This window comes from Solea solea, chromosome 10, assembly GCF_958295425.1.
Source record: "Solea solea chromosome 10, fSolSol10.1, whole genome shotgun sequence".
NCBI lineage: Eukaryota > Metazoa > Chordata > Actinopteri > Pleuronectiformes > Soleidae > Solea > Solea solea.
The window spans coordinates 5,350,662-5,378,646 of NC_081143.1; the positions used below are offsets into that span (position 1 = coordinate 5,350,662).

General features: G+C 40.7%; 2 protein-coding genes across 2 annotated transcripts; one reads left to right on the top strand and one right to left on the bottom strand.

Annotated features, from left to right (window-relative positions):
• The first annotated feature begins 332 nt into the window (after positions 1-332).
• On the top strand, positions 333-12,840 carry LOC131466514 (uncharacterized protein C4orf54 homolog). Its single transcript, XM_058639792.1, has 2 exons — positions 333-4,511; positions 9,049-12,840. The coding sequence occupies exon 1, from the start codon at positions 431-433 to the stop codon at positions 4,487-4,489; it is 4,059 nt and encodes a 1,352-aa protein (XP_058495775.1). The 5' UTR covers positions 333-430; the 3' UTR covers positions 4,490-4,511; positions 9,049-12,840.
• Positions 12,841-14,562: 1,722 nt separating this feature from the next.
• mttp (microsomal triglyceride transfer protein) lies at positions 14,563-27,930 on the bottom strand. Its single transcript, XM_058639793.1, has 18 exons — positions 27,625-27,930; positions 26,064-26,248; positions 25,765-25,908; positions 23,902-24,009; positions 23,396-23,512; positions 23,159-23,298; positions 22,407-22,557; positions 21,562-21,719; positions 21,248-21,416; positions 19,958-20,065; positions 19,472-19,684; positions 19,180-19,391; positions 18,963-19,060; positions 18,694-18,815; positions 18,380-18,607; positions 17,923-18,047; positions 15,576-15,746; positions 14,563-15,483 (listed from the first exon to the last, which is right to left on the bottom strand). Exons 1-18 carry the CDS (start codon positions 27,683-27,685, stop codon positions 15,336-15,338), a joined length of 2,658 nt encoding a protein of 885 aa, XP_058495776.1. The 5' UTR covers positions 27,686-27,930; the 3' UTR covers positions 14,563-15,335.
• Between the last annotated feature and the right edge of the window lie 55 nt (positions 27,931-27,985).

Here is a 27,985-nt window from a genome sequence, read left to right on the forward strand (position 1 = left end):
GTATACTATCATGTATCATGTACATATATTTCATATGTGTGTACTATTTCTCTATTGGAGGTTCTTGGCTGGGGAACAATGGAAAACCTCTCATGTGACCCATATTATGTCGTTGGAGTGAACGGCTCATTTTAATGGCTTGTAATGGAGAGGAGCTGTTCTTCCGGGACAGGTGCTGAATCTTGATACTTTGGAAGTGCTTCAAAAAGTGTAAGAAATCCTTTCCACATCTTTGGGAAATCGTCATGGGATTTTCCTTGGGACTCCCCCCATCCTCTCCCTCCCTGCCCTCTCTCTCTCTCTCTCTCCCTCTCTCTCTCTCACCCTCCTCTGCCTCCTTCCTCTCCCGTGACTTCAGCCCGCAGAGTTTTCCGTCCTGTGTCAGGATAACATCGTAAACGAGGACCACCTGACGGTAAGACCGGACTAAATGGAGGCAGCGGAGGAAACTCTCACTTACCTGGACGACACCGGACTTCACAGGAAGCTGCTCCTACGGGACAAGGACAAGAAACACGCGCACAGCAAAGGCGAGACAAGAAGCGAGGAGTCCAACTATGTGGACCTGGACATGAAACCGACGGACGGCACAAGGACAGTGAAAGTGTCTTTCACTGGCGAGGGAAACCAGCTGTCTGTCATCAAGTGCGACAGTTTGAAGTCGGGGACCGTGGACACGCGTGGATGGGTCTCAGGTGAGCCTCCGCTGGGAACTCTGACCAAAGTTGCCAACAGTGATCAGGATTCAGAGAATGACAGGCAGCTCCAGGCCGAGCTCGACCCCAGTGACTGCAGCGAGAATGTGCGCAATGAGAGTGATGAGCTCCGCTACACGGACATGTATCTGAACAGCAAAACCGAGTCTGACGACGGAGCCAGCGTGGTTCTGTCCGACCAGTGCGGCTCCGACACCGTGCAGGACGAGTCTCACTACATCACCACGCACGAGATCCAGCTTACCGAGCTCGACCACGATGTTGATTACGACCTGGGGCGCGGGACTTGCTGGGAGCTGGAGGACGACAATCTGGTTTACTCCTTTGTGGATTACGCTTCTTTTGAAAGCGATGAAACGCATGAGGGCACTTTGATAGAGGAGAGCAGGAGCCAGGCGAAAGTGCAGTCTAATCTTGGCGGAGCAGTTGTCAGCACCGAGCAGGAGGAGAGTGATCTTTGTGACTGGGACAAATGCGCCAGCTCAGATGAAAGCGTTGGCAAAGACCAAAGCGAGGACGCACACGTAGGGGGAATCCACTTATCAATAAAAGCCACCTCAAGACCAGCGAACGAGCCCGTCGGTGGCCCCGGGAGCCCTGGCGCCAGAGTGGGGCCCCTGCGCGATCCAGTCCCATATTTCATCCCCGCTCCAGGCCGTCAGCACCTCGCTTCCAAACTGAGACGCAATGACATTAATGAATATTTCAGCGAAGCGTCCAGTTCCATCAGTGAGCTGGATGACGCCGATAAAGAGGTGCGCAATTTAACTGCCAAGTCTTTCCGGAGCTTGGCGCGTCCATACTTCGATGCCATTAATCTCAGCACCTCTAGTGAATCATCTATGTCGGAATATGGGCTAAATAAATGGTCGGCCTATGTGGACTGGAATTATGAAGGAAAAGAGCGGGGCGTAATTGCGCACAAGACTCCCAGATCAACGCTGGAAATGAATAAGAGCGTGGACACTGAGAGGCGTGGCGAGTTCATAACCGACGCGACAGCTCCACAAACCAACTTGCACACAGTGAATAAGACAACAACTCCTCAACAAGCTTCTAGCAAAAAGCTCGAAGTGCAAGATCCAGTTCAGTCACAACAGCGAGAGGTGACGCTGAATGTTCACTGTAACGTAGAAGCACCTGACGGAACCAGGCGTCACAAATCCTCCAAAAATGCACGATCCAGTGAGGTCAGTGGGACTGTGTTGTCCAGATCACAGTATCGTCAATATCATGTCACAGAAAGCGACGGGGACACAAACAACAGGGCGACGTGTGCATCAAGTCTGTTGAAAAATGTGATTTCTAAAAAGATGCAGTTTGAACAGGAGCGCAAACTGCAAAGGGGTCAAACTTGTAACAGACATCCAGCGCTGTCCTCAGACAGGAGCCTGGGGAGAGGCTTGCTAAGACAAACGTCAGAATCAGGCTCAGGACTGAGTGGTTACTCAAATGATGATCAGTCCCTGGATGGCAGCAGACCCAGTTCCTGTGGGGTTTCAGAACAACAGAAAAGCACAGAACCACCAGATGAGTCAAACAAGGGACATGGGCATCCAAAAGGCCAGCTCAGCCACAGTCAGAGTAGTGCGTTTGATTCCCTGAAAGTAGATGAGCCAGAGCCTGCAAAGGAGGCAAAGCACACAGTTGTAAGTGACACTCAGTCCACTGCAAAGGAGGAAATAGACACCAGCAGCATGCTTACAAAACTGCTTTTTGTTCCAAGCTGGCAGATTCTTTCAAGACAGAGGGGTTTTAATGAAGACTTAAACCACACACCTGCTACAGGAACCCAGAAATGTCAGTTCAAAACAGGCAATAATGGAAAAATAATAGGTAAAGACGAAATGGAGACGGGAATAAGACCTGAAATAAAAATACATCTGAGAAGTGTGAAAGAGAATAAAGGCTGTACACTGAATATTGCCAACCTTTTAACCCCAAAAATAAGTTATAGCTCCGTTAACACGTTCAGGACAGCCGGTGATGCTAAATGCCACATTTTATCTGCCACAGATAAATTTCCTAATTTTGCAGTCAGAGACGTAAGAGAAACCAAATGCAAGTTTCAAACACCGATATATCGTGTCAGGGATGTGCGTAAATTGGTAAAAAGCTCGTATCGCTTTGTGTCTCTGGATAAAAGTGAGAGTAAACGTTCCACAGCAGCTGATAAAACTGAGGAAAAGGGCAAAATGGAACCTGTTAAACATTTGTCCAACACTTCTCCTATTGTGATCAAATGCCACTCTGTGAAAACAAACGCTACATCACAGAAACAAGCAGAGGCAAGAATCCCACACCAGTCAGACTTTCAGTCAAGTACTGACACCAAACCACTGTCAAAACAGAGGCAGGACAAGTTCACAGGTGAGACAGCAGAGAGGAGAAATGAGCCTGCAATACCAAAACAGGCTGCAATAGAGAAGATTAAAGCTGCAGTCAAAACAATGGAGCAGCTTTATGTTTTTGATAGAAATGAATGGAAGCGTAAAACTCAAGCCCCACAACCTATTGCGGGCAGCCACGTGCGTTCACTCATTGCCAGGGAGGAACAGGGAGAAGAGCAGCTGGAGGCGACCAACACTGACAGGATTCCTCAGGCTTTGATTCCCACCACACAAACAGGAAAAGCACAGGAGAAAGAAGGAGCTGCAAATGTCATGCATGTCCCGTTTACCAGGGACACTTTTAAGTCACAGCAGAGTAAAACATTCAGTAACAGAAGTGTTCTTCATTTTGGCAACAACAACAAGGCACATGTCAGCATTAGTTCAGCGAATAACTCTGTTCCACAAAGCTCTGTACTGCAAACGTCAACTATGAAAAGCTCCAGAGCACCAGCGGCTCCACTGTCGGTAAAAATAGAGCCCACAAAACACATCCAGGTGGAGCAGGGAAAGGTCAAAATCATTCCCACTAATCCCACCGTCACACAAGGGGGCTCAGACTCAGAGAACTATTTAACCATACCAGGGCAGGGGTACACAAGCGAAATCCCACTGCGGAATCAGGAGCCTGCTTCAACGGAGGGGAATTTACATGTCAGTCAAGCCCATACATGTGACTCCCAGACACCTGAGCAGAAAAGATCTCCTTTAATCATGGATTATCCAGCTGCAAGCATCTACCATCATGCTGCTGCAGCAGCAACAAGAGCGCCACAAACTCAACAGCAGGTGACGTCCATCTCCTCCTCTGACCCGACTGCGCCACCCTTCCCACAAAGTCAGCGCAAGATGCTTTTGGACCCTTCTACAGGACATTATTACCTGGTGGACACTGCCATACAGGCCACCACAAAGCGACTGTTTGACCCTGAGACAGGCCAGTATGTGGATGTACCCATGCCCCATTCACCTGTGGCACCTGTCACACCTGTGCCTCTCTCTCTGTCACCTGTGACCCTGAGCCCAGGAGCCTACACCCCCTCGTACATGATCTACCCGAGCTTCATCCCCTCGCCCACGCTCCCAGCTCAAGCCGTGTTGCCACACCTTCCGTGTCACTCTGAGGACGCAGGTGTAGACAAGGTAAAAAACGCCAGAAGTCCTAGGCTGGAAACTAGCACAGCAGGTGCAGAGAGTGTGTACTACAGCGCAACAGGAGAGGCTCCACAGGGGGCGCTGCAGCTACCTGTGAGCTGCAGAGGAGGTGGAGCCAGCTCTGAGAGGAAGCCAGTTATCAGCATCACAACACAACAAGGTCCAAGAATCATCGCGCCTCCTTCCTTTGACGGAACAACAATGAGCTTTGTGGTGGAGCATCGATGACCAAGAAGATATCTCATTATACGTAAGTGTGCACTAACGTAGCATGGCATTTGGTGTGAATGATGGGCACACACCTAGATCACCTTTAACCTCTTCTTTTGTGAGTTAGGATTCCTAAGTCTGCATTTCCAACTAATGTTTCCCAGTTTTCATTGTATGATTATTATTATCATTATAACATCATATCCATGGTTACTATCTCTGACACTTTTCAGTCAAATTCAACAATTTGCTTATGAAAACATTCGGCTTGTTCAAGACATTCTTGCTACTGTGAATTTTGTTCCTAGTTTTCATACTTTGTGGAATGTTTAACTTGTTCCGGGCAGAGCAAAAGTAGGTAAGACAGAACACGCACAGATCAAAGACAACATCTTGAGTACAACCCAACAGCAGCATTCCCTAGGGAAATGTACACTATGTTCTAGTTAACTACCATTTATTGTAACTATTGTAATGCAAGTTTGCAGTTGAATTTATTTATAAGGAGAATTGAACTCCGTCCAAGTCCTTTTGTTGTTGTAAATATCGATAAAGCAGAATCAGTGCTTGGTTACGGCAGCTGTGAGATGTCAGTGTTAATAGACTTGCAGCAACTTCATGACAGGTAACTTTACTCCACTGAGCTCAGGCTGGGCCTGGTGTGAGATTGGATTTTCAGCCGTGGCCCACGGCAAGTTGGTTCCCTTTTCTCTGCATTACACACCGTCGGGCTATTTTAACAGCAAGAGACAAGTTTGTTTACATGGTTTATTCTCAGGTTTTAAAGTGTCACAGGAAACTGTCTGTGTCTGTAACACCTCACTTCAAGTTATTCCATAAGCAAGTGTTGTAAAATGCTTTAATTACTCAGATAGCATTACAGTTCTCTAACGTGTTCATTCCTCATTCATGTCATTTCCTTCTGAAGGATTCTTTAAATCCTCAATCAACAGATGAAGTCTTTTTGTTTTATTGGTTAAAAAGAAACAGGGGCATTTTATAGTTTGGCTGATTTTTTTTTCACACAGTAAAATTCCCCAAAAAATACACCTAATCCACAGCTTTTAACTTAAACAGTACATAGAACAACATAGTTGTAGCTCCAATTTGTCTCGGAACAACTTTAACTCATTCAACTAATTTGTCAAAGTACGGTAGTACTTCTGTTTAAAGTAACATTTTAGCATACTAATTCAGAATGCGTGTCAGTGTAAAACTAATTTGGTTAGTAAAACAAGTTGTGAACAAGTAAAGTAATCTTTATAAACCTTTTTTGGCCTGGCAGAGTGGCCTACGTGCTTCCGCTTGTCACTGATTAGACCTCTGGTCAGCTTGAAGTTGGCTGTACATGATGCCAATAAACCAGTGAAGCTATTGCGTGGTGATAAAATCTAATAGGTGCAGCAAAACAGAGTCACATTTCAATCCGGCAAAAATATATCACAGTCCTAAAATGAGGTCTAATCGGGGAAAACACAACAACAGTTACTATAGCAGAGAACATACAGTAGCTCCTATAGGGCCCTCATACCTCTCAACCATGATATGGTGGCATTTCAAGGAGGGGAGAGAACAATATTAAGTTCAAAAATAGAACGGAACACAGCAGTGAGTTCTAAAACATTGAGAAGTGAGAAGAACTGTGAATTCTAAAACAGAACAGAAAACAACAGTGGATTATTAACAACTTGAACACAACAATGTGTTCTAAAACAGAACAGGAACATGAGTTATAAATCCATGAGAACAGCAAGTTCTAAACAATTAGAAGAGTGAACTCTAAAACAGCTGGAGTACTGTGAGTTCTAAAACTATTAAAACAACATACAAGTTCTAAACCTATTAAAACAACATACAACAATGAGTTCTATAAAGATTAAAGAGAAAACAACCGTGTTATGAAACTATTAAAACAAAATACGAGCTCTAAAACTAAAAAAGATCAAAAAGACAACAACAATAAGTTCTAAAACTATTAAAACAAAATACAAGTTCTAAAACTATTAAAACAAAATACAACAATGAGTTCTATAAAGCTTAAAGAGAAAACAAACGTGTTATGAAACTATTAAAACAAAATACGAGCTCTAAAACTAAAAAAGATCAAAAAGACAACAACAATAAGTTCTAAAACTATTAAAACAAAATACGAGTTCTAAAACTAAAAAAGTTAAAAAAGACAACAACAATAAGTTCTAAAACTATTAAAACAAAATACGAGTTCTAAAACTAAAAAAGATCAAAAAGACAACAACAATAAGTTCTAAAACTATTAAAACAAAATACAAGTTCTAAAACTATTAAAACAAAATACAACAATGAGTTCTATAAAGCTTAAAGAGAAAACAACCGTGTTATGAAACTATTAAAACAAAATACGAGCTCTAAAACTAAAAAAGATCAAAAAGACAACAACAATAAGTTCTAAAACTATTAAAACAAAATACGAGTTCTAAAACTAAAAAAGTTAAAAAAGACAACAACAATAAGTTCTAAAACTATTAAAACAAAATACGAGTTCTAAAACTAAAAAAGATTAAGAGAAAACAACAGTGATTTCGAAGTTATAAAAAGATTAAAGACAGAACAACAAGTTCTAAAACTATTTCAAAATACAACAGTGCGTTCCAAAACAGAACAGGACAATGAGTTATAAATCTATGAGAACAGCAAGTTCTAAAACAACTGAAGCAGAGAACAACAGTGATTTCTAAAACAGAACAGGAAAGTCAATACTAGAACAGAACAGAAAACAGCAGAACGAGAACACAGTGAATTCCAAACTAATCAGATTTCAACTTGACCTCTTTTTGTTTTGCTTCTCTTTCCTTTGCTTGCTCGACTTGTGCTGTTGTTAGCATGCTAACTAGCTGCTATGCTACGCTAACGAGCCCCGTGTTATTTTCGATGGTGAGTCACTTCATGGTTCCGTCTGCTGTAAAGAATCAGCTCGGCTCAGCAAGTGTGATAAAAATTCTTGTCTTGTGAACCCAAACATGGCCGAGGCTCTTGGCCAGTAACCGTCAGCAGCAGAGAGAAAATAGCACCTTTAATAGAAGTTTTTATGGCGTGTCACAGCAGGAAAGAACAGGTGTCAGTAATGACATTAATGAACTCATTAATCACACCTGTTCTATTAAAGTGGTCCATTTGCAGTTTTATTTTTATATATTTTATATATGCTACTTCAAATGCTAACACACTTTGGTAAAACAAATAAATAAAGACCCAATCAAACCACAATAATGGGGAAAATGTGCATTTTAGCTGCAGCCACGTTGAAATCTATAGAAAATAATATCAAGTATACAAGTTTACAGTAAAGTACACTTAATATCTTATTCCATAGTAAAATACTGATTTATCTAAATGTGTCATGGTCTCTGTTTTGAGTAGTTTGTAGTTTAGTGTTTGCTTCCTGCGTCAGACTTGTGTCCAATGTTGTGGATGAATGAGCTTATTTTGAGACATGTGTGAAAAGGTTTTGGAGGTGAGATGTCGAGGTGTTTATGGGATGCATGCTGGCAATGCAGACTGTGTGAAGAGTTTTGAAAAAGTAGCTTCACTGCAACTGAAAAGCAATGTATTATGGACACAGTATGGGTTTCCCTACTTTTTTCTCAATTTAAGTGTAAGAACGTCAGTGTTGCCGTAATGTTCTGTGTTTACCAGTGATCGATTAGATGCAATTTGAGAAGCCTAAATTTAGAAGAGACAAGTCATAAATCAGTACCTCAACATGACCAAGTGAGCCAAAAAATACAGAGACATGCACAAAATATCAGATATGACATGAAGAAGAACAAAAACAGACAGTTTCCTTTTGCCGTTGGCTTCTGAGAAGCAGCAGCCTCATTCTTATCATTCCCAAAGTCAATTTTCAGTTTCTCATTTACCTTTAAAATATTCACTCACAACTAGTTACAGCCCATTCGCAGCTAATGTGTCAGAGCAATAATACAACTGCATAAGCATGAGGGATACATGTCAGCCGGGTGTGTGTGGCAGGCAAGAGGCCTCGTGTGGGGTTGAGTAGTGGTGCGAAAGGGAACACAGAGGGTGTGTGTGCGTGTGTGTGTGTGTGTGTGTGTGTAAGGACATGGATTAGTGGTGGTGGTGGTGGGAGGGGTTGGTGTTTGGGGCAGAGGGACATGGAGGCATCGCCGAGATAGTGATGCAGGAGGGAAAGGTCAGGCAATGTAAAGTATTTGTTGTGCTGATGCAGGGAGAGGACAGCTGCTCAGAGAGATCAGATGCGGCTGCAGCTCCAGCTTGGAAGCAAGTCTGCAGGGCTGAGATGGGGTCAACTTTTTATAGCCCCCTCCCTCCTCTGCTTTTTTTCTTAAATGGGGAGAGGGAGGTGGTGAGGTCCGCAGACCTCCTGCACTCCTACGTAAACAAATCTAGTTGTGTGCTACAAAAGCGATGTGGCTGAATGTGGTCAGCTGGTTTGCAGGAACTAGGAAGAACAAGTTGAAAAGTCACAGTGGTTCATAGTGGCCTCCAGAACAAAGAGGATCCATAAATACATTGCATCCATCTAACTTGAACACTTTTCATTTCCTCTTGATTTCCAGACTTCTCCTGCACAGAATCTGCATTCATTCACCGTAAGTGTGGTCTTCCCCCGTCGTCCCTCCACGCCACAGGACAACCGCCTCCCCCCCCCCCCCACTGTGTTGTTGTGTTGTTTATTCTTGTAGCAGACATGACTGTATCATCTATGCATTGCAGCACTTTGTAGGGTAAAGGCATTCAGCCACATGCGCTGGTTGATGCTCTGCCATGTTGCTATATAAATCAGCTTTGAAATACTTTCCATTCAGTTGCTCTGTAGAACATGAATCGCTGCTGAAATGCTGTTTGTCTATTCAAAAGGAAACAAGGCAAGTTTTCTTTTACAATTCAGTGTAACTCAGTATCAAACCACTATTATTACTACTATTTTTATTATTATTAATATTATGAGAAATCAAGTCTATGAAACAACAATTCAAAATATTCTCCTTAACACCATCAGTCTCTCCTGTTTGGTATGAAATGATTGGCTGCTCCTAATAAAGCAGTTAGTTTCTGTCACAGTGGAACCTAAAAAGCAACATTTGTTGACCATGGATTTATAAAAAGCTGGATGCATCCTAGTGACATAGCCTTGCTTTCAATTTATCCCAGTGGCCAAATGTAGCACCACAACAAAAGCACTTCTAGTCCCAGAACATGATTGGGTTTTTTCATCTTGTGCTAAAAAGCAGAGAATCTTATGTGTACAAAATGACAATCCCATGTAAGAGTTAGAGCAGCAAGAGTGTTTTCTATGACATTCTGAGCTGAATTAGCCGTGTTGTCTCCATTTTATAGATGTGATAATATTTACAGACACGTGACTTTGGAGTAAAGTAAAATTATCTCGATAACACGCAGGTGATAATGACGTGTGCACAAATAACACAATAATAACATGTTCCAGGACGTTAGGGGCTCCGTAATTTCCACCAAATATCACTATTATTAACATCTGAACACATGGGTCATGTTCAAAGCCTGGAGGATAGACATTTGGTTCTCATGGTGACCAGAAAACTCATGGTGTATTACAGCAATACTGCCTAAAGGCGCTCGTATATAGGGAGCTGTAGCGTTGTTCTCTTCTTCTTCGGTAGGAATGCGTCCTATTCCCTGCATCCAGACTTGTTCAGCCTCCCAATGATGAAGGTGGATACAACAGCACCCTGACACGCCAGAGTATACCGGGGTCCTGTCACATCTGCTGTGACATGCGTATGACGAATGTTATGTTAATTTCACTACAGAGAGACTAAATGACCTCTGCAGTTGGTCAAAAGGAAAGATGTATATATTGGTATCGGTTATCAGCCCTAGCTTTCCCGATATATCGGCAAAAACTCCAATATCGTGCATCCCTATTTATGTGGAATGGGCTGCACAGCTCAGTTAGCAGCCATAAAGATAGGCTTTTGCATTATAGCTTTACTATAGCTAACTATAACTTTTTGGCGCTATAGCTGAATCAATTGGCAGCATCTTGTGATTCAGTATTTAGTTCAATAATTAATCCATGGCTCTGGGTAATGTTGTTCATTGGGATGTCTTTAAATGACTCTAAATTGTAAATAAAGTGACATTTAATGTAAAATTAATATCCAGTGTTTGGTTCTCAGGTTTACTGTGGCCGCTGTGCATTAGACATTACATAGTGTCACTTTAATTCAAACAAAAATGTAAATGCAACATTCAAAGTGTATTTTACACAGTGTTGTTGTCAAAGTCAGGGACCACATGTCTGCACTGAATTGATCAAATTTGATGGGAAATGTGGAATCACATCATCTTTTCTTTTACAGTAACTTCAGTCAGAAAAGGATTCAAACATTTGCCTGGTTAAATAAATAGACAATAACATGTGTCACACTACTACACTCCCCCATCACTTTTTTCGACCTAAAGTACATGCGTCATCCGTGCGGTGACTCACAAAAAGCGGAAAATACCTGAACTACTGAGGTGTCGTATGAATCTGTGTTTTTAACATTTTTAACTGCAACGCTCCTTAAAGAAAAGAGAAAAGAGAAACACACCATGTGTGTTGATGAGTAACAGAGCTGGGACTCAGGTCTAACAGTTTATACTTAAGGTCATTAAGTATTGTTGGGTCTTATGAGTCAGAGCCAGCTTAGACATTTAGGGGATAACTTCCTCTACTGGTCTAAGTTTATTTTACACTTTTGTGTAATGAGATGGGAGTCAGTGCGTGTGTGTGTATGAATGTGTTTGCGTGTGTGGCTGTGAGTTATGTAAGGAATTTCAACTTTCTGTGGTCATACAACGAGGAGTCATGTTACTTTAGGGCGGACCGTACATGTGCTGAGTGTGACTCTGTGCTTTACACACAGCAGGGTCATTTTCCCTGTAAACCACCTGACCTCCGTCTGAGTTTTCTATTATTATTCAAATGATACAGTCGTTTTCAATCCTGCTTTCTGTTCACTGAAGTCCGTTTGTTTTCCTGCCCTGTTTCCTTTTGAATATGAACTGGAGCATCATTGTTCACTATGCTTAACTTGACTCAGTTATGACAGCATATCATGTAGAAATCAAGCTATTTTTTGGCACGTTTTAAGACTAAATACATTTTAGAGGTATTTGGAGCTGCTGGTCAGTCTGTGTACCTTCATCCTGTAAAATACATGTTATTAAACCTCTGTGGAAAAAAAAAGACCATGTAAAAAAAAAAAAGCCCTTATCAGTTAAGTACATAATGAATTCATGCAGTGATTTGGAAGATTTGTTGTTGCATGTGTCAGACATGGTTTGCTGTTGAGAGGAGAATGTCATTTAAATTTAACTTTGTACATTGAATTCATAACCTGCTGTCATTGTAAATGATTGTGTTTAAATTATTATTTTAAATTCATTTGCCCCCGAGGCAATTAAAAGCAACGCAAGTCAAATATTTATTTGGAGATTCAATTTTGAAGGATGTGATTGTCTACCTCCTGAAAGTATTTATTTGAACAGCAACATACCAAAGGTAGAAAAATATAAAAAAGCATCTTTTACTAACTTCAGATCATTTATTTTAATACATTTACATATCATTTTAAAAACCCTGTGAAAATGATTGTGTCACTCACAAATATATATTTAAATTTGTACGCTCCAATAAACCAGCGATTATGATGTTGTCCTAAATACACAGAACCCTTTCTTGTGGATAATATTCATTTCTTGTATGACCTTTATCTGTGAATAATAACATTGTACTTAATGCACTTGGATTGTCACTATTTTGTTGCCAACCGTGACCGCAATGAATGGGTGTAAACCTTGGTGATAGCAGGAGCACGACTATATGTATGTAAACTTATTGTAAAGTGAATCGTTTGCAATAGATTCTGATGGATTTCGCCCAAGGATGCACTGTAACATAGGTAATATCATGTGTTTTAAAACATTCTTCCAGGTGTCCACCTACAAACCTGCTGACTTTGAGATTAAATATGGGGAAGTGACTGTGTTATTGCTTGCTTTTGTATCAGAAAAGATGGGAAACTGAAAGTGAGATGGTTTGAGCTAAGTTTGTGAGGATAAGAGAACGTAAAAGGGCAGAGAAGTGAATGAAAGCACAGTCATAAAAGTGACATTGTACTGTATGTTCTGTGACTGTGCTGCATGGCTGCCCCAGAAAAAGACAAGAGGTCAGGACGACAGCAGAGCGGCACATTGAAAGGACAAGTAAGTGCTGTGTTTGCACTTACTTCACTTGAAAGTAATGACTGTGATGAATGTGTGTAATGTAGACCGACAAGCCTACATATGTTTGCAATAAATTCAAAATGCAAGCAACTGAACACGCCTGTCTTCATGAATTTAAATCACCGTAATGTCAGGGTTTTTGCTGCCGCTTGTATTGAACATTGTGGTGGACCTTGTTTATTGATCTTTTAATCCATTTTACTATGAAGTCAAGTTTGAGATAGTTGCTGATGTTAAACAGAGAATAGACATATCAAATCATCCACAAGAAACTTACTTTTATAACTGATTTGTGTTGCAAAAATATAAAATTGACTAATCATTTATTTTTTTAAATGGAGGGACAATTCTGCGTCACATCATTAATGTGCATCCCTCACAACTTGTTCATTATTAACAGTTTTTTGTAGATTTTGATTGTGATAATGACTATTTCTGAGCATTCCGTCATTTCATTATGTGATTTATTTCCTTTCTGACCCGAATTGCTGTGGTGGTCTGCAGTTTGATACATGGCTGATAAGGTTTCACCACTGAAAACACAGAAATGACATGGGTCAAAGGTAATCAAATAGATTTATGCCACCAGACTTACACATTTGGCATCTGCCAGCCTGCAAGGTTAGCTTTCCGATGACACTGAAACATCACCCGGGCTGAGGCTTAAGTTTAACCTGACAGTTTGCCGCTGTGTTTATTTGGTTGCCATGGATGCAGCGAGACTGGCAGACACTGGTTTGCCCCCAGCTGCTCTTGGTGGTTTCTAAAGAATCTACATTAAGGCCCAGTTGTTGTGTTTGAGTGCCAGCAGGGGTTCTGATGTCACAGCTTTGACAACATCAAGATTAATAGCCTCACCTGGGTCAACATGTAAGTTTTGCATTTAGGCCATGCAGGTACAGTTTGTCCAAAAACATAAAGGAGGCTTGGTGTTTTTAACAAAGTCCAAAAAGTCTAAATCAGAAGTTCAAATAACATCAGTTACCTAAGTTAACTATCACTGGTTTTCTATCAGCACAACTAACAGTTCAGCTATTTAAGCAACTGCATGAATCCACCAGTGCTTAAAGTAATGTTATTATGAAAAGGATCATTTGCTGATGTATAGTAGGTCGCACTATATTATAATAGCACTATGTAGCATAGCAGAGGCTAATGCCTGTGACCAAATTTGATAGGTTTTTAAATCAACATTTTAAAACACAATTTCACCACAAGCCATCTAATAAGTAGATATTACAGTCTGGAACAAGTGGTGGACCAGCAATAGAACTAGCATCCAGTGACCCAGTACAGCAGCTCCATTGTTTGTAATGCCACATGTAGACATAACAGTATTATGTTTGGTGCAGTATGGCTGCTTCTACATTAGATAAATGCCATAATTCAGTATAAGTAATTACTCAAATAACTTGAAAAACAATTGCGATGTTCCCATTTTTTGAAAGGAGTGTCAGTGTGGTGGATTTTGTGTCATCTATGACATTGCACATTGTAAATACCCCTATATGAGAAACTATGGTGCCTTCAGGTAACATAACAACACGAAGTCCTCCCCCCCCCCCCCAGATCAAGTCTTTGATTTGTTCATTCTGGGCTGATGTTCAAAAATCTTAACCCCCTACATCTTACACTGGATCTAAAATAAGCACTTGGTGTAAGATGAGCACTCTCTGATAAACCAAAGGGCAGGACATTATACACAGCACTTGTATGGTCTAAGCAGCTCTGCTAAAGACAATGGCATGAAAAACTGTTGCAGAAAACCTTGAAAGGGAAAGGAGTTATATTTCACTAATAACTGCATTAGTCACACGTTTTTTTCTCGAGTGTTTCCAGTGCATATTTATTGACTATCATTTCCAATTCTAATACAATGATCCCTGAATATGGAAACACAAGTTCAGCAATTACAGCAATGTACAAAAAATATGTTCAAGTGTTGATGGATTCACTTTGATAGACAGACAAATAACCACATGACCTGACCCCAGATTAATTGATGGATGAGTGGATGGATTAATGGATGGATACAGTGACATTTCTGTTCATAGGTAAACTAATCCAGGTTTTTCCTCAATCCTAGTCCTGGCGACCCACTGCCCTGCATGTTTTAGATGTTTCCCTGCTCCAACACACCTGATTCAAATACATGGGTCGTGATCAGGCTTCTGCAGTGCTCGCTGATGAGCTGATCATTTGAATCAGGTGTGTTCTAGCCAGAGGAAACGGGCGGTGGGTCACCAGAACCAGGTTTGAGAAACCCTGAGTTAATCCATTATCCCCTGTGTGATATTTACATGTGGTGTACGCCTGTACTGTAACTGCACTGGGCTAAATTACTTTAGATTACTCTGCTGAGTATTACACATCAAGTAAAACATACATCCTGTATGTGCCTGTCATAAATACATTTGAAAAGAAATCCATAAAAAGACAATGAGTGAGATGAGAATTCCAGATTAAAATTACTTAAATACTCACAGGAATGTAAACAAAAAAAAAATAAACATTCACCAATGTTCTGTATTCAGCTGCCATGTGACAGCTTTCTGGATGCGTTCGCCCCCTTGAACAGTTCATGGCCTCTCTACCAGCTGGAGTCAAAAACCTTCTTGCACATGTTTGAGTTCTCCTGGTGAAGAGGGAATTCAGAGCCAGAGACGTGCGTCTTCTTGCTCTTACGCTGTACGACGTTCTTCCCCGATGACAGGCTTTCATATTTGCTCAAGTGTTCACTGAAAGCAGAATATTAAAAAACAACAAAGTAGGTTTTTTGTTTAGGTTGATTCAATAAGAAAAAGTACAATGAATGACTTTTTTGTAGTACCTGTAGGGGAACGTAGTTTTGTCCATCTGCATGCAAACCAAGAAGGGATAATCAGAGAACTGGACAGTGGTGACGAAATCCAGGCCGACTTCTGTTTCAAAGCTGACCTCCACACCTGCTCGCATGAAGTCCATGTCCACAGTAACGTTGCCAGTGACCACCAGGGCTCCTCTGTAAGCACAAACAAGTGACAATGAAGTAAAAAACATCAGGCAAAACTGTGAACGCTGAGCTGTTTTTCTAGAAAAAAAAAAAAAGATAGACTTTGAATACAGTACAATACAAAAACTGTAAATATAAAATAGATGTAGTGAAAAGTGAAGCCTTAGAAGGAGCAGTTAACCACGAGGGGGCGATTTCAATGGTGGCAAAAAGAACCCTGAATCTGAATCTATGAGCCAATTCCCACTTGATTTATGATGTCAGTAAACATTTTCCTGAGGATTCAATGATCTAAATCACTAGTTTCTGCTCTTCTTCAGCATAAAACGATGTGGATTTTGTAAATGATGTTCCCATTTAGAGGAAAATAGATGATAAAGCATGAGACATACAGTAAGTGACTCCAGTGTGACTGGCATAGCTGGTCAAACAATATGTGACACCTGAGACGTTCTGTCAAATGTTTTATTCATTTATTTATTCATTTATAGTCTAAAGCAGGGGGGATCTGGCCGGTCAAGTGAAAAAAGTCCAACTTTTTTAGGGAAAAAGCAACTGTTCACTCAGAAAATGATATCATATAATCTGATATTGCAATAACAACATTTTTGATGATATTTCAAAACGAAAGTGTTGATATGGGGCAATATATAACTCAAAGTAAAAATGTATTCATTATGTCAAATGAATCTTTGCATCAATAACTCATTATAACTTGATATTAAGTGGTAGGCCCCAGGAAATCGACTGGAGGACCACATGTGACCCATGGGCCGCAAGTTTGGCACCTCAGGTCTATGGTATAAAATCACTAAGTGGTCCAGAGGTGAGACATGGCTGCAGCAAAGTTGTTTTATTTTGTTAAGGAGACTTACCTAACTGACACTGTCCTCACACAGGTAGTATATTAAAATCACAAAACCATAATTTAATTATAATTATATCACTTTTGCCTTTTAAGAGGCGACAGATAACTTTCATGGCCTGAGCAGTTCCTGTTCGATCACTGTTCAAAAGACACAGCAGTATGAAGACACTGGTTAGGACACAGGTCCTATTCTTCAGAGACAATAGATAGATACCAGGTGAAAGCTACTTTATATTGGTTATTCAGAATAAGGCAAATCCTTTCGACTAAAACTACAGAGCAGTTCTACGGTAATGCATTTGCACCAGTGGCTCAGTCGCACAGTAAATCTCTAATACTAATACGCCCTGTAACTTTGATCATGGAGAATTGCCTCAGCAGAGATGCCAGTGTGGTTTGTTCTGTTTCTATAGTTAGCCTGCCGGTCTATTATCAGAGTGAAGGAGGTACAACTATGCTGATCCATTCACCTGCCTCTGCCACTCCCCCTGCACACGCAGGTCAAATCATCCTCAAGCCCAAATACAAACAGTGAGCAAGAAAATAGAAATATGAGAGTTTTTCTTGGCATTTTTATTTCCTGTAGCTGCTCAAAAAAGATGAATCCCTGTAGGTTCCTATAAATCCCCACTTTGCAAGAACTTTGGAATATAGATCTATAAATGATGTGTCACCTATGCAAGGGTAATTATGTGGCAATAGGGCTGTAAACATAAGACTTTCTTTCTTTGTACATTCCCAATTGTTCCCACTTCCCTAACATGTTAAAGTTGCAGAAATCTGACCGAGCAAGATGAACGTTGTGTCTCTGCATACGCTGCCCTGTCGTGCAAAGGAAAATCGCACCACGTGTTAATGTTTAAAACCCCTTGCTTGTTTTCGCACTAGATGCTGTAAGTGCCACTGACACTGGTGTGATGATGTGCTCCACTTTCAGCAGCCAGAGCTGTTTATTAACTGCAACATTTTAAAATAGAGAAGGAGACAGCACTGATGTCATATCCACAAAAGTCTACAAATGAGACAGGTGTGAGGCACAATATTGGAGCCCGGCCAGTGAGCTGCTGGAACTATTGAATCAGACGACGTTTCTATAGCTCACATGGATCCACCATCAACACAAATCTATTTGGAGCTGTGACAAAGGTTGTTTTCTAGGAATTGTCTATCACAATGGCCTTTACCCTGTGTTAGATTATATTGTACATACTGTGCTTGACAATGAGAGATAGTTTATCATTCCTCTGGAGCTCTTGACTTTGTGACCCAAATACACAGCATGTACATGTATGTTAAAGGTTTGTCTCTGGACTCTACCTGTTGTTGACGCTGGTCTTGGACTCTCTGTACCACAGACTGACCTCCATGCCTCCGGAGATATCAATGGCTAACCCGCCTTGAAACTCTGCATTTGCCCTCAGACCGGACTGCAGCTGGATGACCTGCAAGACCAAAGAGGGGGAGAAAAAACTGAATTGACATCGATTAAATATTTTTATTATGTTGTAGGTGCCAATCACTAATCAACATGTTCCTGAAAATACAATGTTACTCCTATTTGAGTCACGTTTACGAAACAATGTGCAGCAGCTTATATATACATGTACATACGAGTGCTTCTGATATTTTATATGAATATTGCAGATCCAGTGAATCACATTTATGAGGGTTTATTTGGCAGAAATTGAAGAAGCTACTGATAATATTGTACATAGGGAAGGTCAGATTTGATTTCTGACAATAAAAACTGTGTCACACAGTCGTAACTTCTTACCTCAGAGTGATCGGTCAGCAGGATGAGGCCCTTCACTACATTTATGGGCTCCCCACTCATGGAGAACATTTTGGACATGAGGTCACTGTAACCCCTGAAGAAGGTGACAGGCCTCAGCTGCACGTTGAACAGTAAAGCCGACATCCCGGCAAACGACTCCAGTTCTTCCTCGCCCTCGTCGGCAGTTGCAGCAATCAGTGACTCCATACCCTGAGCCTCGATCGCCACCTAGCAAGAATGAGGAACATCCAACTGATCTTATCCGGGATTTCTGACATTTACACTACCTGGAAAAAGTTCTTCAATCAAAATACCTGTAGTCCATGCAGTAATGCTCCTTTACTAGCACCATAAATATTCATGTTGCTTCTCCTCAGGATGCCGGAGCCTGAATACAGGATGTCCAAACTGTACGTGGAGGTGACATCAGCAGATTCTGCACAGAATGGATGTGTCTGTTTATTCATGTGCTGAAGTTTAAGTATCCGTGTAGCTGAGACACATTTTTTTTACATATTTTTTCAGATTGTTAATAATAAATAGAAGGTACACCTTTTTTGGAGATTAACGGTCGATTACTTACGAGCCATGAATCCTGAGTATGCAGATGATGACCCGACTTTTGCAAAACGGTCGTAGTTGTGGGAAACCATGTCCTTCATAGCTTGGCGGATGACTTGGCTGAAAAGTGCAGGAAAAAAGTTACTACATGGCACAAGGTTTGCAGCGCAGCGCAGTTGTAGGATTTTGACTTAGACTCTGTGTTGACAGAGTGAATGTCCCATGTGTCCTCAACACACCTGGCAGGCAACTCAAAGCGCAGGATGTCCTGGATCTTTGACATCATGTACTTGTTCATTTCATGGGGCAGGTTTCCAATGGACAGGAGCAGATTCTTGACCTCGGTGTACGAGGGGTTGCTACTGAGGATGACGTCGGCAGCAGCCACTCTCACACTCTTTTCGTAGATCCGTCGGTTCTGGTGGTAAACTCTGTTCACGGTCTGTTTGACCTGAGACGACAAAGAAGGACATTGCTTTCAGTTGTTCTGTGACATGTTAATAAATTGGCATATTATTAACTTGAACACACCTCGTCTGTCATGAGTTTGACGTCATATCTCTGCAGGGACGTGAGGGCGATGGTGCTGTAAGCTCCAACCTCTGACTCTGCATATTTGGTGAGAATGGGAATGGCCTCGGGGAGCAGTGAGTTTTTCAGAGCCAGAAGGTACATCTGGACCTCGGACTCAACCTTTGTGCTGTCAGGGCCTTCCAAAATCATCTTCTTCACCTTCACCACTGTCTGAGAGGTCAACAGAGAGCAGTCAAATCTCTTTTAGTGGCACAATGTAGGATTTCCACCTTTAAATAATGTCTCCAAGATTATTTTGATGATGCTGTAATAGAGGCTACTTGGTCTGAAGACATTAGAAGTTCTGCTTCAGAGTTCACCGGTATCGTTTTACTGTGACAATACCATTTACCAACTGTAGGGGCCCCCAAGACCAAATCCTACATAGTGTTACTTTAACATTCAAATCCATTTATATTTATTTATTCTTCTTAGAGGTTTTACCGGCAGGTTGCAGCCTCCTTTCTGACACAGTTTGTGGACCAGGGCTCCCATAATGATCACCACAGTCTCCCTGATGTCATTGCTGCCAATCTTTCCCTTAGAAATGCCCTGAAAAGAAAACAATTCTGATTAAAACTTGTATACATATATTGCTGCATGCTGGAATATAACTTTAATGTTCAGAGTTTATCATTAAAAGACATTGGCAGAAGTTGATAATACTTGTGTTATGACCCCAGGGTTGTGCCTTCCCTTTTGCAGTGTGTGTGTGTGTGTGTGTGTGTGTGTGATAGGTTGCAGGTGTGCATGTTTAAATTAAATGACAGGTGTGTGAGTGTCTTGGTGGATCCTGGGAGCTGATTGGTCCTGCACAGAAGGTTCCAGTAAAAAAGGCCTGATCCCTTGAACTTCTTACAGAAAAATGCTCAGCAGACATTTTGTGCTTGTTTTTAAAAAACCTTTGATTCCCTGCTGAACGATGTTCCCTTATGACTTGGTTTTGTTGATTTAATCTTGAGACTTAATATTCCACAATTCTATAACAAAATTAAATCACCACTGTGCATAATCATTTGCATTTAAAAGAAGAAACTGAACTATTCCCTTGAATTGTAACATGATGTGTTTGTATTTTTCTTTTCTGTACACTTAGAGATGTTTAAAGGGTTAAGAGGGATGATACCTGATAGTTGGTTTAGACATCCTTGTCTATCATTATTCATATTGTACATGTTGGCACACAGAAGAAGGATATACTGTATATACTTTGGGCAAAAGTGGATTTCATCTGGATTGCTGTAGGCATCCAATTAATCCTGCTAATGATGTATAATTAATCCTTGAATTATTTGTATTCATGTATACATCTCTGTGCTAATAAAGATGAAAATAAAATGTAATAAAAAGCAGCACATATTGTATGAAGAATTTGTGATATTTGACATATGATATTTGTTCGTTAAGGATTATCAGGAGAAATATAACAGCATCCACTATTTATGTGTAACCACATTTTTTCATTTAATGTGCCACTAACTACACTGCAGCACTCCTACATGGTTTAATGCAGTGGACCCACTGTGTTGCATGTTTTAGTTTCCTGATTCAACTGAATGGGTCGTTATCAGGCTTTTGCAGAGCTTGAAGACGAGCTGGCCGTTTACATCAGGTGTGTTGGAGCAGGGCAACATCTAACATGCAGGGCAGTGGGTCCCTGAGGACCAGGATCAAGAAGCACTGTGGTGCAAATAAATAGGAAAAGATGTGAGTTCTGTCGTGTATGACTCTCACCAGCAGAGCCTGTAGCATTTGCTCATTGGGGTGTGAAGCAAAGCCACACGCGTACAGAAACCTCTCCTGCAGGACAAAACCTGTGGCGTCTGTGAAGTTAAGGAATTCGAGCATGGCATCCAGAGATGCCGTGGTCTGGGAGGAGGTCACAGCATCCACCGCCTGAGGTCTGGTCGCAGCAGGGAGAAGCAAAAGAGAGTGGGTTAATTCTCTTGAATGCTGATATTTCAAAAGTACACTCATTGAAAAGAGGAACAGAATGGTGGTGTGAGCAGGGAGTACATAAAGTAGGGAAAGAGGTGGAGCTTGTTTACAGAGAGGTCTTGCTGGCACTCTTCAGCACTTTGAGGATCTCGTCCTTGGACGCCTTCCTAATGCTCTGGATGAGGGCCAGGAAGCTGCGAGGAGCCGTGGCTTTGGACAGGCTCGCTGGCTCCAGCTGCTTCTTCTCAGTCTGCCAATGATCAAAAAGCTAATAGGAAAAACGCAGGGGGGGGGGGTTAGAGGACAGATCGTCTTCAGTCAATAACTGCTGTGCAAAAATACACCCCATTTGTTTATGAGCAGTACTATTCAAGATTTGTTTTGGAGTAAAGTGGCATTCAGCTCAGTTAGTTGTGCTCAGTCAGTAGTGCATTCAATTTTAAAACAGTGAGCATAAATATCGATGCAACTTCATAAAAGTAATAAAATAATTCTTATTATCCTGAAGTTTAGCAATAATTTATTAATAATAGTATTAATACTGTATACTATGCCTGTAATGTAAAACAGGCATAGTATAATCAACAATTATACTTCAGTTAAAAATGATAACATGGAAGTGGTAAGTGATAATAACATGTACTGATGTTACAAAGTGATAACAGAATAACCATACTATTGATATAACAGCATCATTTATTTACAATAAAACATGGGAAATAACAATGAGAACACAATCAGTCAGAGGAAATTAAAAATTCTTCTTTGTTCCTCTCATTTCTTTCATTTTCTTAACCATCATTATCCATGATATGAGCCTTCACTGAGAATTATGTGAATATGGTGATATTTTTAAAGTAAGTCTGACTAGTGAAGAAACACGAGTGGTGAGAACCAATATCTAATTGAGCCAACTTTACTTGTTTATGAGTATAATGATGAACGTAAAACTCACTGATGGACAACCCTTGCACTGGTTTTTGGCCGTCTGAGCCACAATACCAACAGCTGCCAGTTTGCCGTCAATTGACTTGACAACCTCAGAGACATCTTTCCCAGCAGCCTCCAGTGGTCCAGCTCCTGAGCCGGTCTTTGTGAGGGTTTGCCTGATAGAAGAGGACATTTTTAGATTAAATGTGCTAATACACCTAATGTACATAAAAGGGATACTTGAGCGAAAGTACTGTATGTTACCAGAAAATGGCTTTGGTAGAAGCTGAAGTCACTTTTTATAATATTACTGAAGTAAAAGTCTTAAAGTATATGACATTTACTGTACTCAAGTATCAAAAGCAATTTTTAAAAAAGTGAGGTGTAAGGATTGAGCCATGGTAGCTTAGTGGTAGGGTGAGTTGTCTTTCAACTGGAAGGTTGTGGATTCAATTCCTGTCTTGGCTAGTCTGTATGTGTCCTTGAGTAAGACACATAACCCATGTTGCAGAGTGTGAATGAATCAAGACTAGAAAAGTGCGATATAAATACAGACCATAATACCAACTCTTCTTCTTCTGATTTTATTTGATAGTAAAGAGTAACAAAGAGAGTTAGAGGAAATGTAGGGGAGTAAAAGTAAAAGTTGCTTGAACTATAAATAAATAAAGAACAAATATGTGAATTTTGTACTTAAGTACAGTAACAAATATTTGTACTTTGTTACATTACAACACTGTTTATATAAGACATATATAAGACATTTCGTTCATTTACCTGGACACGACTTTAGCTGCAACAGATCTGCGAACGCCAACTGCCAGTGAGTGAAATTCTTCAGCCACGACTGAGCGGATGAAACCGTCCTCAAGTGTGAACACCGTAACAGACCTGGATTTCCTGTTCACACCCAAGATCTGAGGGAAGGAACCGCACAGTGGGATGTTATGTTGGAGACAGTTACGTTCATATTGTAGCGTGGTGGTGTAGGTGTGTGTGTGTGTGCTGACTGACCTGATTGTGCGTGGTGAATCCAGTCTCTGCAGTCTTACACAACTCCAGGTTCTTGGCCCTTGTCACTTGACCTTTTTCTGCCTTGTAGTCGACTATGCACCTTCCAGACACGTCATTCTGTTCAAAGACATGAGTCAAAACGTTAGAGCTGCCTTAGAAAATGGAAACTAAGAAAGAGGAATAATACACATTTGAAGGAAGATTGGGAGACATTGATTAAATACACAAAATAAAGCATCCTCTACCTGCAATCAATATTGTAAATATATGTAAATACCACATTACAACACGATAGTAACCCTTTATTGTGTTATTGGGTGAATAATTGTTTTGATTTATTTTATTTTTACAGAATTTCAAAATAAAAGTGTGTTAATATGGAACAATGCATATTAGGAGGTGGTGCTACATGAAATCGATTGGAGGGTTGTGTTTGTGGCAAGTTTGAGTCATGTGGTATAATAAGTACTTAAAAATAAACAAAGGAGAAACATGATGCCTTTTACCTCGATAACCTTCCCCGTGTTGAGCTGCAGTTGCAGTAAACTGGCCAGTCCTCGTTTCATGTTTTTGATGGGTGCAGGTTCGGCCCAGTAGGAATAAAATGCTTTTGTCTACAGCAGACGTGTGGAAGGAAATGTTGAATGTTAAACTGGATTTCATGTTTCAAGACAATGCATGGATAGATGTCACAGGCACTGTGGATGATGTAGCCGCTGAGTGAGTTGCAGCACGCCTACCTACGTGCTGCAACTCACAAGGGCTTCCAGGGTGTCACTTTCCCCCTCACACACTTGTGTACAGATACATGACATCAGAGACTATTTACAGTACATTACACATGAAAATGACATATATTCTTTGAAGTACGGATCAAAAACAAAACAAAAATACTTTGGTATTAGCACATGGAAAGAATGAAGCACAGCTACAATTAGAATGTAGCTAATCTTGGATATTGGAGGCAGATGCTGAATCTAAAACATGTATAATAATACTTTATACAAACAAATGTTGTTTTTTATTGTTGTTGCCATTAAAAACTTCTTTAAAATACCTTTGACTGTACACATAGAACAGTATTGATGCATGACAATTTAAATGGCTCATCCTACTGTATAAGATTTAAGTCCATTAACTCATCAGCACACATCAATGCACATGTATTTAATTTGTCTTTTTAAGTCATAGTCTATTTAATAACAGATCCAAAGTTGAGCAGTGACGTTTTCCCTTTGCTTCAATAATGACTCTGTGTCCCGGGCCATGAGTGAAGAAAGCAGCCCATTACATCATCCTTCACTTTCTCCCAGTCTCAAACAGAATGTCATTTATTTGTGGCGCTTCACCACAGCATGAGATGGGACCACCATAAATAGAGCGTCCACCAACGCCACTCTGTGTATTTGTCCCGCCACAGCCGGCCATTAATATAAATAAACCAAACAACACTGATCTCTCCCTCACGTGTCGCTCACACTGAACACCACACTCTCAGTCAACATTCAATTAAAAGTTAAACTTAAGCTACTTTTTGATGTTGATTTCAGCTTTTATATCATAAATTATAGAGTCTGATTCTAAAGTGTCACTGAATCTTTACTATATGTCTGAACCAACCAACCAAAAATCCTATCTTGAATCTGAATTAGATTTCCTTATACTCCTCATGTACATGTGATCATATACTGTGATGAACGACAGATAATGAGGTTTTGGCTCAAACATCTCACGACTATAGCATGAGTCATATCCATCAACCCAAAGTCAAATCAAATCTTTCACTGATGAATTCATTCATCAGTTCACCCTCTGAACCTGCTGACCTTTGCACACACACACACACGTGTGTGTCGGTGTTTTCCCTGCCAGCGTCATCACTGCAGTACAACTGTCGACTAATTAGTTCCATGATAAAGACAAAAGAAATGAAGGGACCAAAGTCTGATTTTCCAAAGGATATCATATGATGTTCATGCTTCATTACTGTTCCTAACATGTCAACATTTATTAAAAATATAATCCGCTCTTTATGTTTAACATTGTAAGTCGCTTTGGTTAAAAGCGTCTGCCAAATGACCTGTAATGTAATGTAATGTAACAGCAATGACACTTTTTATCACAAACTTGAGTATCTACCAATACCAATATTAGTCCGATACAGTCATTTTAAACTATTTAATAAGCTGTAAACAGCACATTTGTGCTATTTCATAGGAGACAAAATTCTATCAGACCGGCACCAATTCCCATCCCCACTTAAAAGACACACATCTGCACTGATAACACCAGCATAAAGATGCATTTAGCCATTATGCCAATGTTTTCAACTTAATATTAAAATAATGATGGAGAAAATTTAACCTTACCTTTCCATTTCTAAGATGCACCAGGAAAGGTTTTGTCAGAGCAGCAAGGTTTCTCTTCCCCAACACGCCTTCAGACGTCGATCCATGGAGGACGTTCTTCTTCGCCTCCCGATGGGCCACAGGCTCGATCCTCACGTTTGAGATCTAATTCAACACAGACCGACGCATTCATTTCAACAAAAGCCTGCAAGCATTTGAACACACCACCAGCTGCTCCGTGGAAACTGGAGCGCGGAGATTTAACTGTGGATTATCCTTTATTAAAAGTATATTAATTGCGAATCACTGGAGTGACATACCGCCAACTGTATCAGCTGGTCATCCTTGCTGCTCGGGTCTCTCCACACCAGGTGGATGTCAACATCACTTGAAATCCTGTAGCCAGCACTGCCCTCTTTTGACCCCTTGGCCTTGTTCAGCAGCACCTCTGTGCTGTAGCTGAATTTGTACAGCTGGTTGTTGTTCAGCCGGAGTCCAGCAGCACCTGAAGAAACAAAGCAGGTACAGTAAATAAACATGACTGGTGCTGGAGGAAGCCACAGTGATGTGCTGCTCTTATCACACTGTGAAGTGTGCAGATAAACTGCAACATACAAGGACTAGATATATTGTTTAAAGTGAGTATACTGAACCAAAATGCTCATTTTGATATGTAGTTATTTAGAGCCAAAGCGGTGATAGTATACATTTAAATAGTAGAGTATTTCTTTGTGAACATTAACCTGCATTAACTTGGTAATCAACTTAATTTCTGTCTTTTGCTGTATCCTCATACATGTATATAGTGTATATGAATTAAAGCTCCACATTTGCTCTTGAGACTCTACTTTTTCGTTCATCATCATTTACGTGAGGGCTTGAATCTCCTATGTCAAAGTCTTCATCTCCATTGTGAGACGCTTCTCAAAGCCACACGTTCCACTGTGACATCATTAATCACCAGTCAGTGTCATTATGGCAGAACTCAACCTCGCAGGCCTGGAAGCCTATGACAATTTAAACTGTTTTTATCATGAAAATCATACAAATATAAACCACGATGAGCCGAGGCTGCTTTCCATTCATAAAAAAAAAAACACATGACACAAACACACACAGCAAATTATTTAAATCAAGGGCCTAAAATTCAAATGATGTCAGTAGAGGGCCAGTCGAGAGACGGTTCATATTATTTTTCAATTGCAATGTCAATTTTTTTTGATATTTCACAGAATTTTAAAATAAAAACATTTGCGTTTATATTGTATGATATATAGTTTACAATAAAATGTCTTCATGATGCTAAATACGATTCATTTTACATAAATAACTCAGAGTTTGAGACCTCTGGTTTAAATTAAACGACATGTACTGTGGGACAAACAACCTCTGACTTTTTAAGCTTCCCAGACACAGTTTTGTGAGTGATATTAAAAGCACTTGACTGTCTTTTCAGCATTATTCAGGGTTATACTGCGGTGACAGAAACACTGCTGGTTTGACTGGGTGTGTTCAGAGAATGAGAAGATAAAGAAAAAAGTCTTCTCTGTCCATTAATGACATGACAGGCTTTCTGTTAGATAAGACATCAGGCCATGAGGAAAGACAATGTGACGTGTCAGTATTTGATTTCATCACCACTCACTGAGGAGCGTGGAGCTGAATTCAATAAATAAAACATAAAGGAATAAATCAAAGAATGACAGCAAAACAGCAAGCCACGTTTTCACTATTAATATTAACATACTGACTTTAGTCCCCTTGCATTTTTGGATGGATATGAAGTAGATGCTTCTCAAGCTTCGCTAGGATCAGGATCCTCTTGCCTCCACACATCCCACACAACAAGAAACGGGCACACGATGTCATCCACTCACTCACCTTTGGCAGAAGCTGAGACTGAAGAGGCTGCACAAAGCAAGAACACAACAAGAGTGAGCATGGTGTGTGTCCTCTCTCTGCAGCCAGATGGATCAAAACCGGCACAAGGACAGAGTCAGTGGCTGAAGACGCAAAAAGAAAAGGAAAGGAACGGCAAAGCAAGACCAAGCAGCTCCTATTAGGTTTTATCAGAGAGGAGGGCAGACTCCAAACTCCACGCTCAAGTACTAAGTACGAGATAAACAGCCAATCATTAACCTGAGCGGCACAGATTTGACTGGAGCCTCTGCTGTTATTGGCAGATGTGCAGCCAGATGCCCAGCTCCTGTATTTCACACAGAGCCTGCCCAATGTGATTGAT

Coding starts and splice junctions, on each gene's coding strand:
- LOC131466514 (XM_058639792.1), top strand. CDS start 431: ATGGAGGCAGCGGAGGAAACTCTCACTTACCTGGACGACACCGGACTT.
- mttp (XM_058639793.1), bottom strand. CDS start 27,685: ATGCTCACTCTTGTTGTGTTCTTGCTTTGTGCAGCCTCTTCAGTCTCA. Junction 24,010..25,764: donor TGCATCTTAGAAATGGAAAG/GTAAGGTTAAAT, acceptor CGTCTGCTGTAG/ACAAAAGCATTTTATTCCTA. Junction 15,484..15,575: donor AAAACTACGTTCCCCTACAG/GTACTACAAAAA, acceptor TTCTGCTTTCAG/TGAACACTTGAGCAAATATG.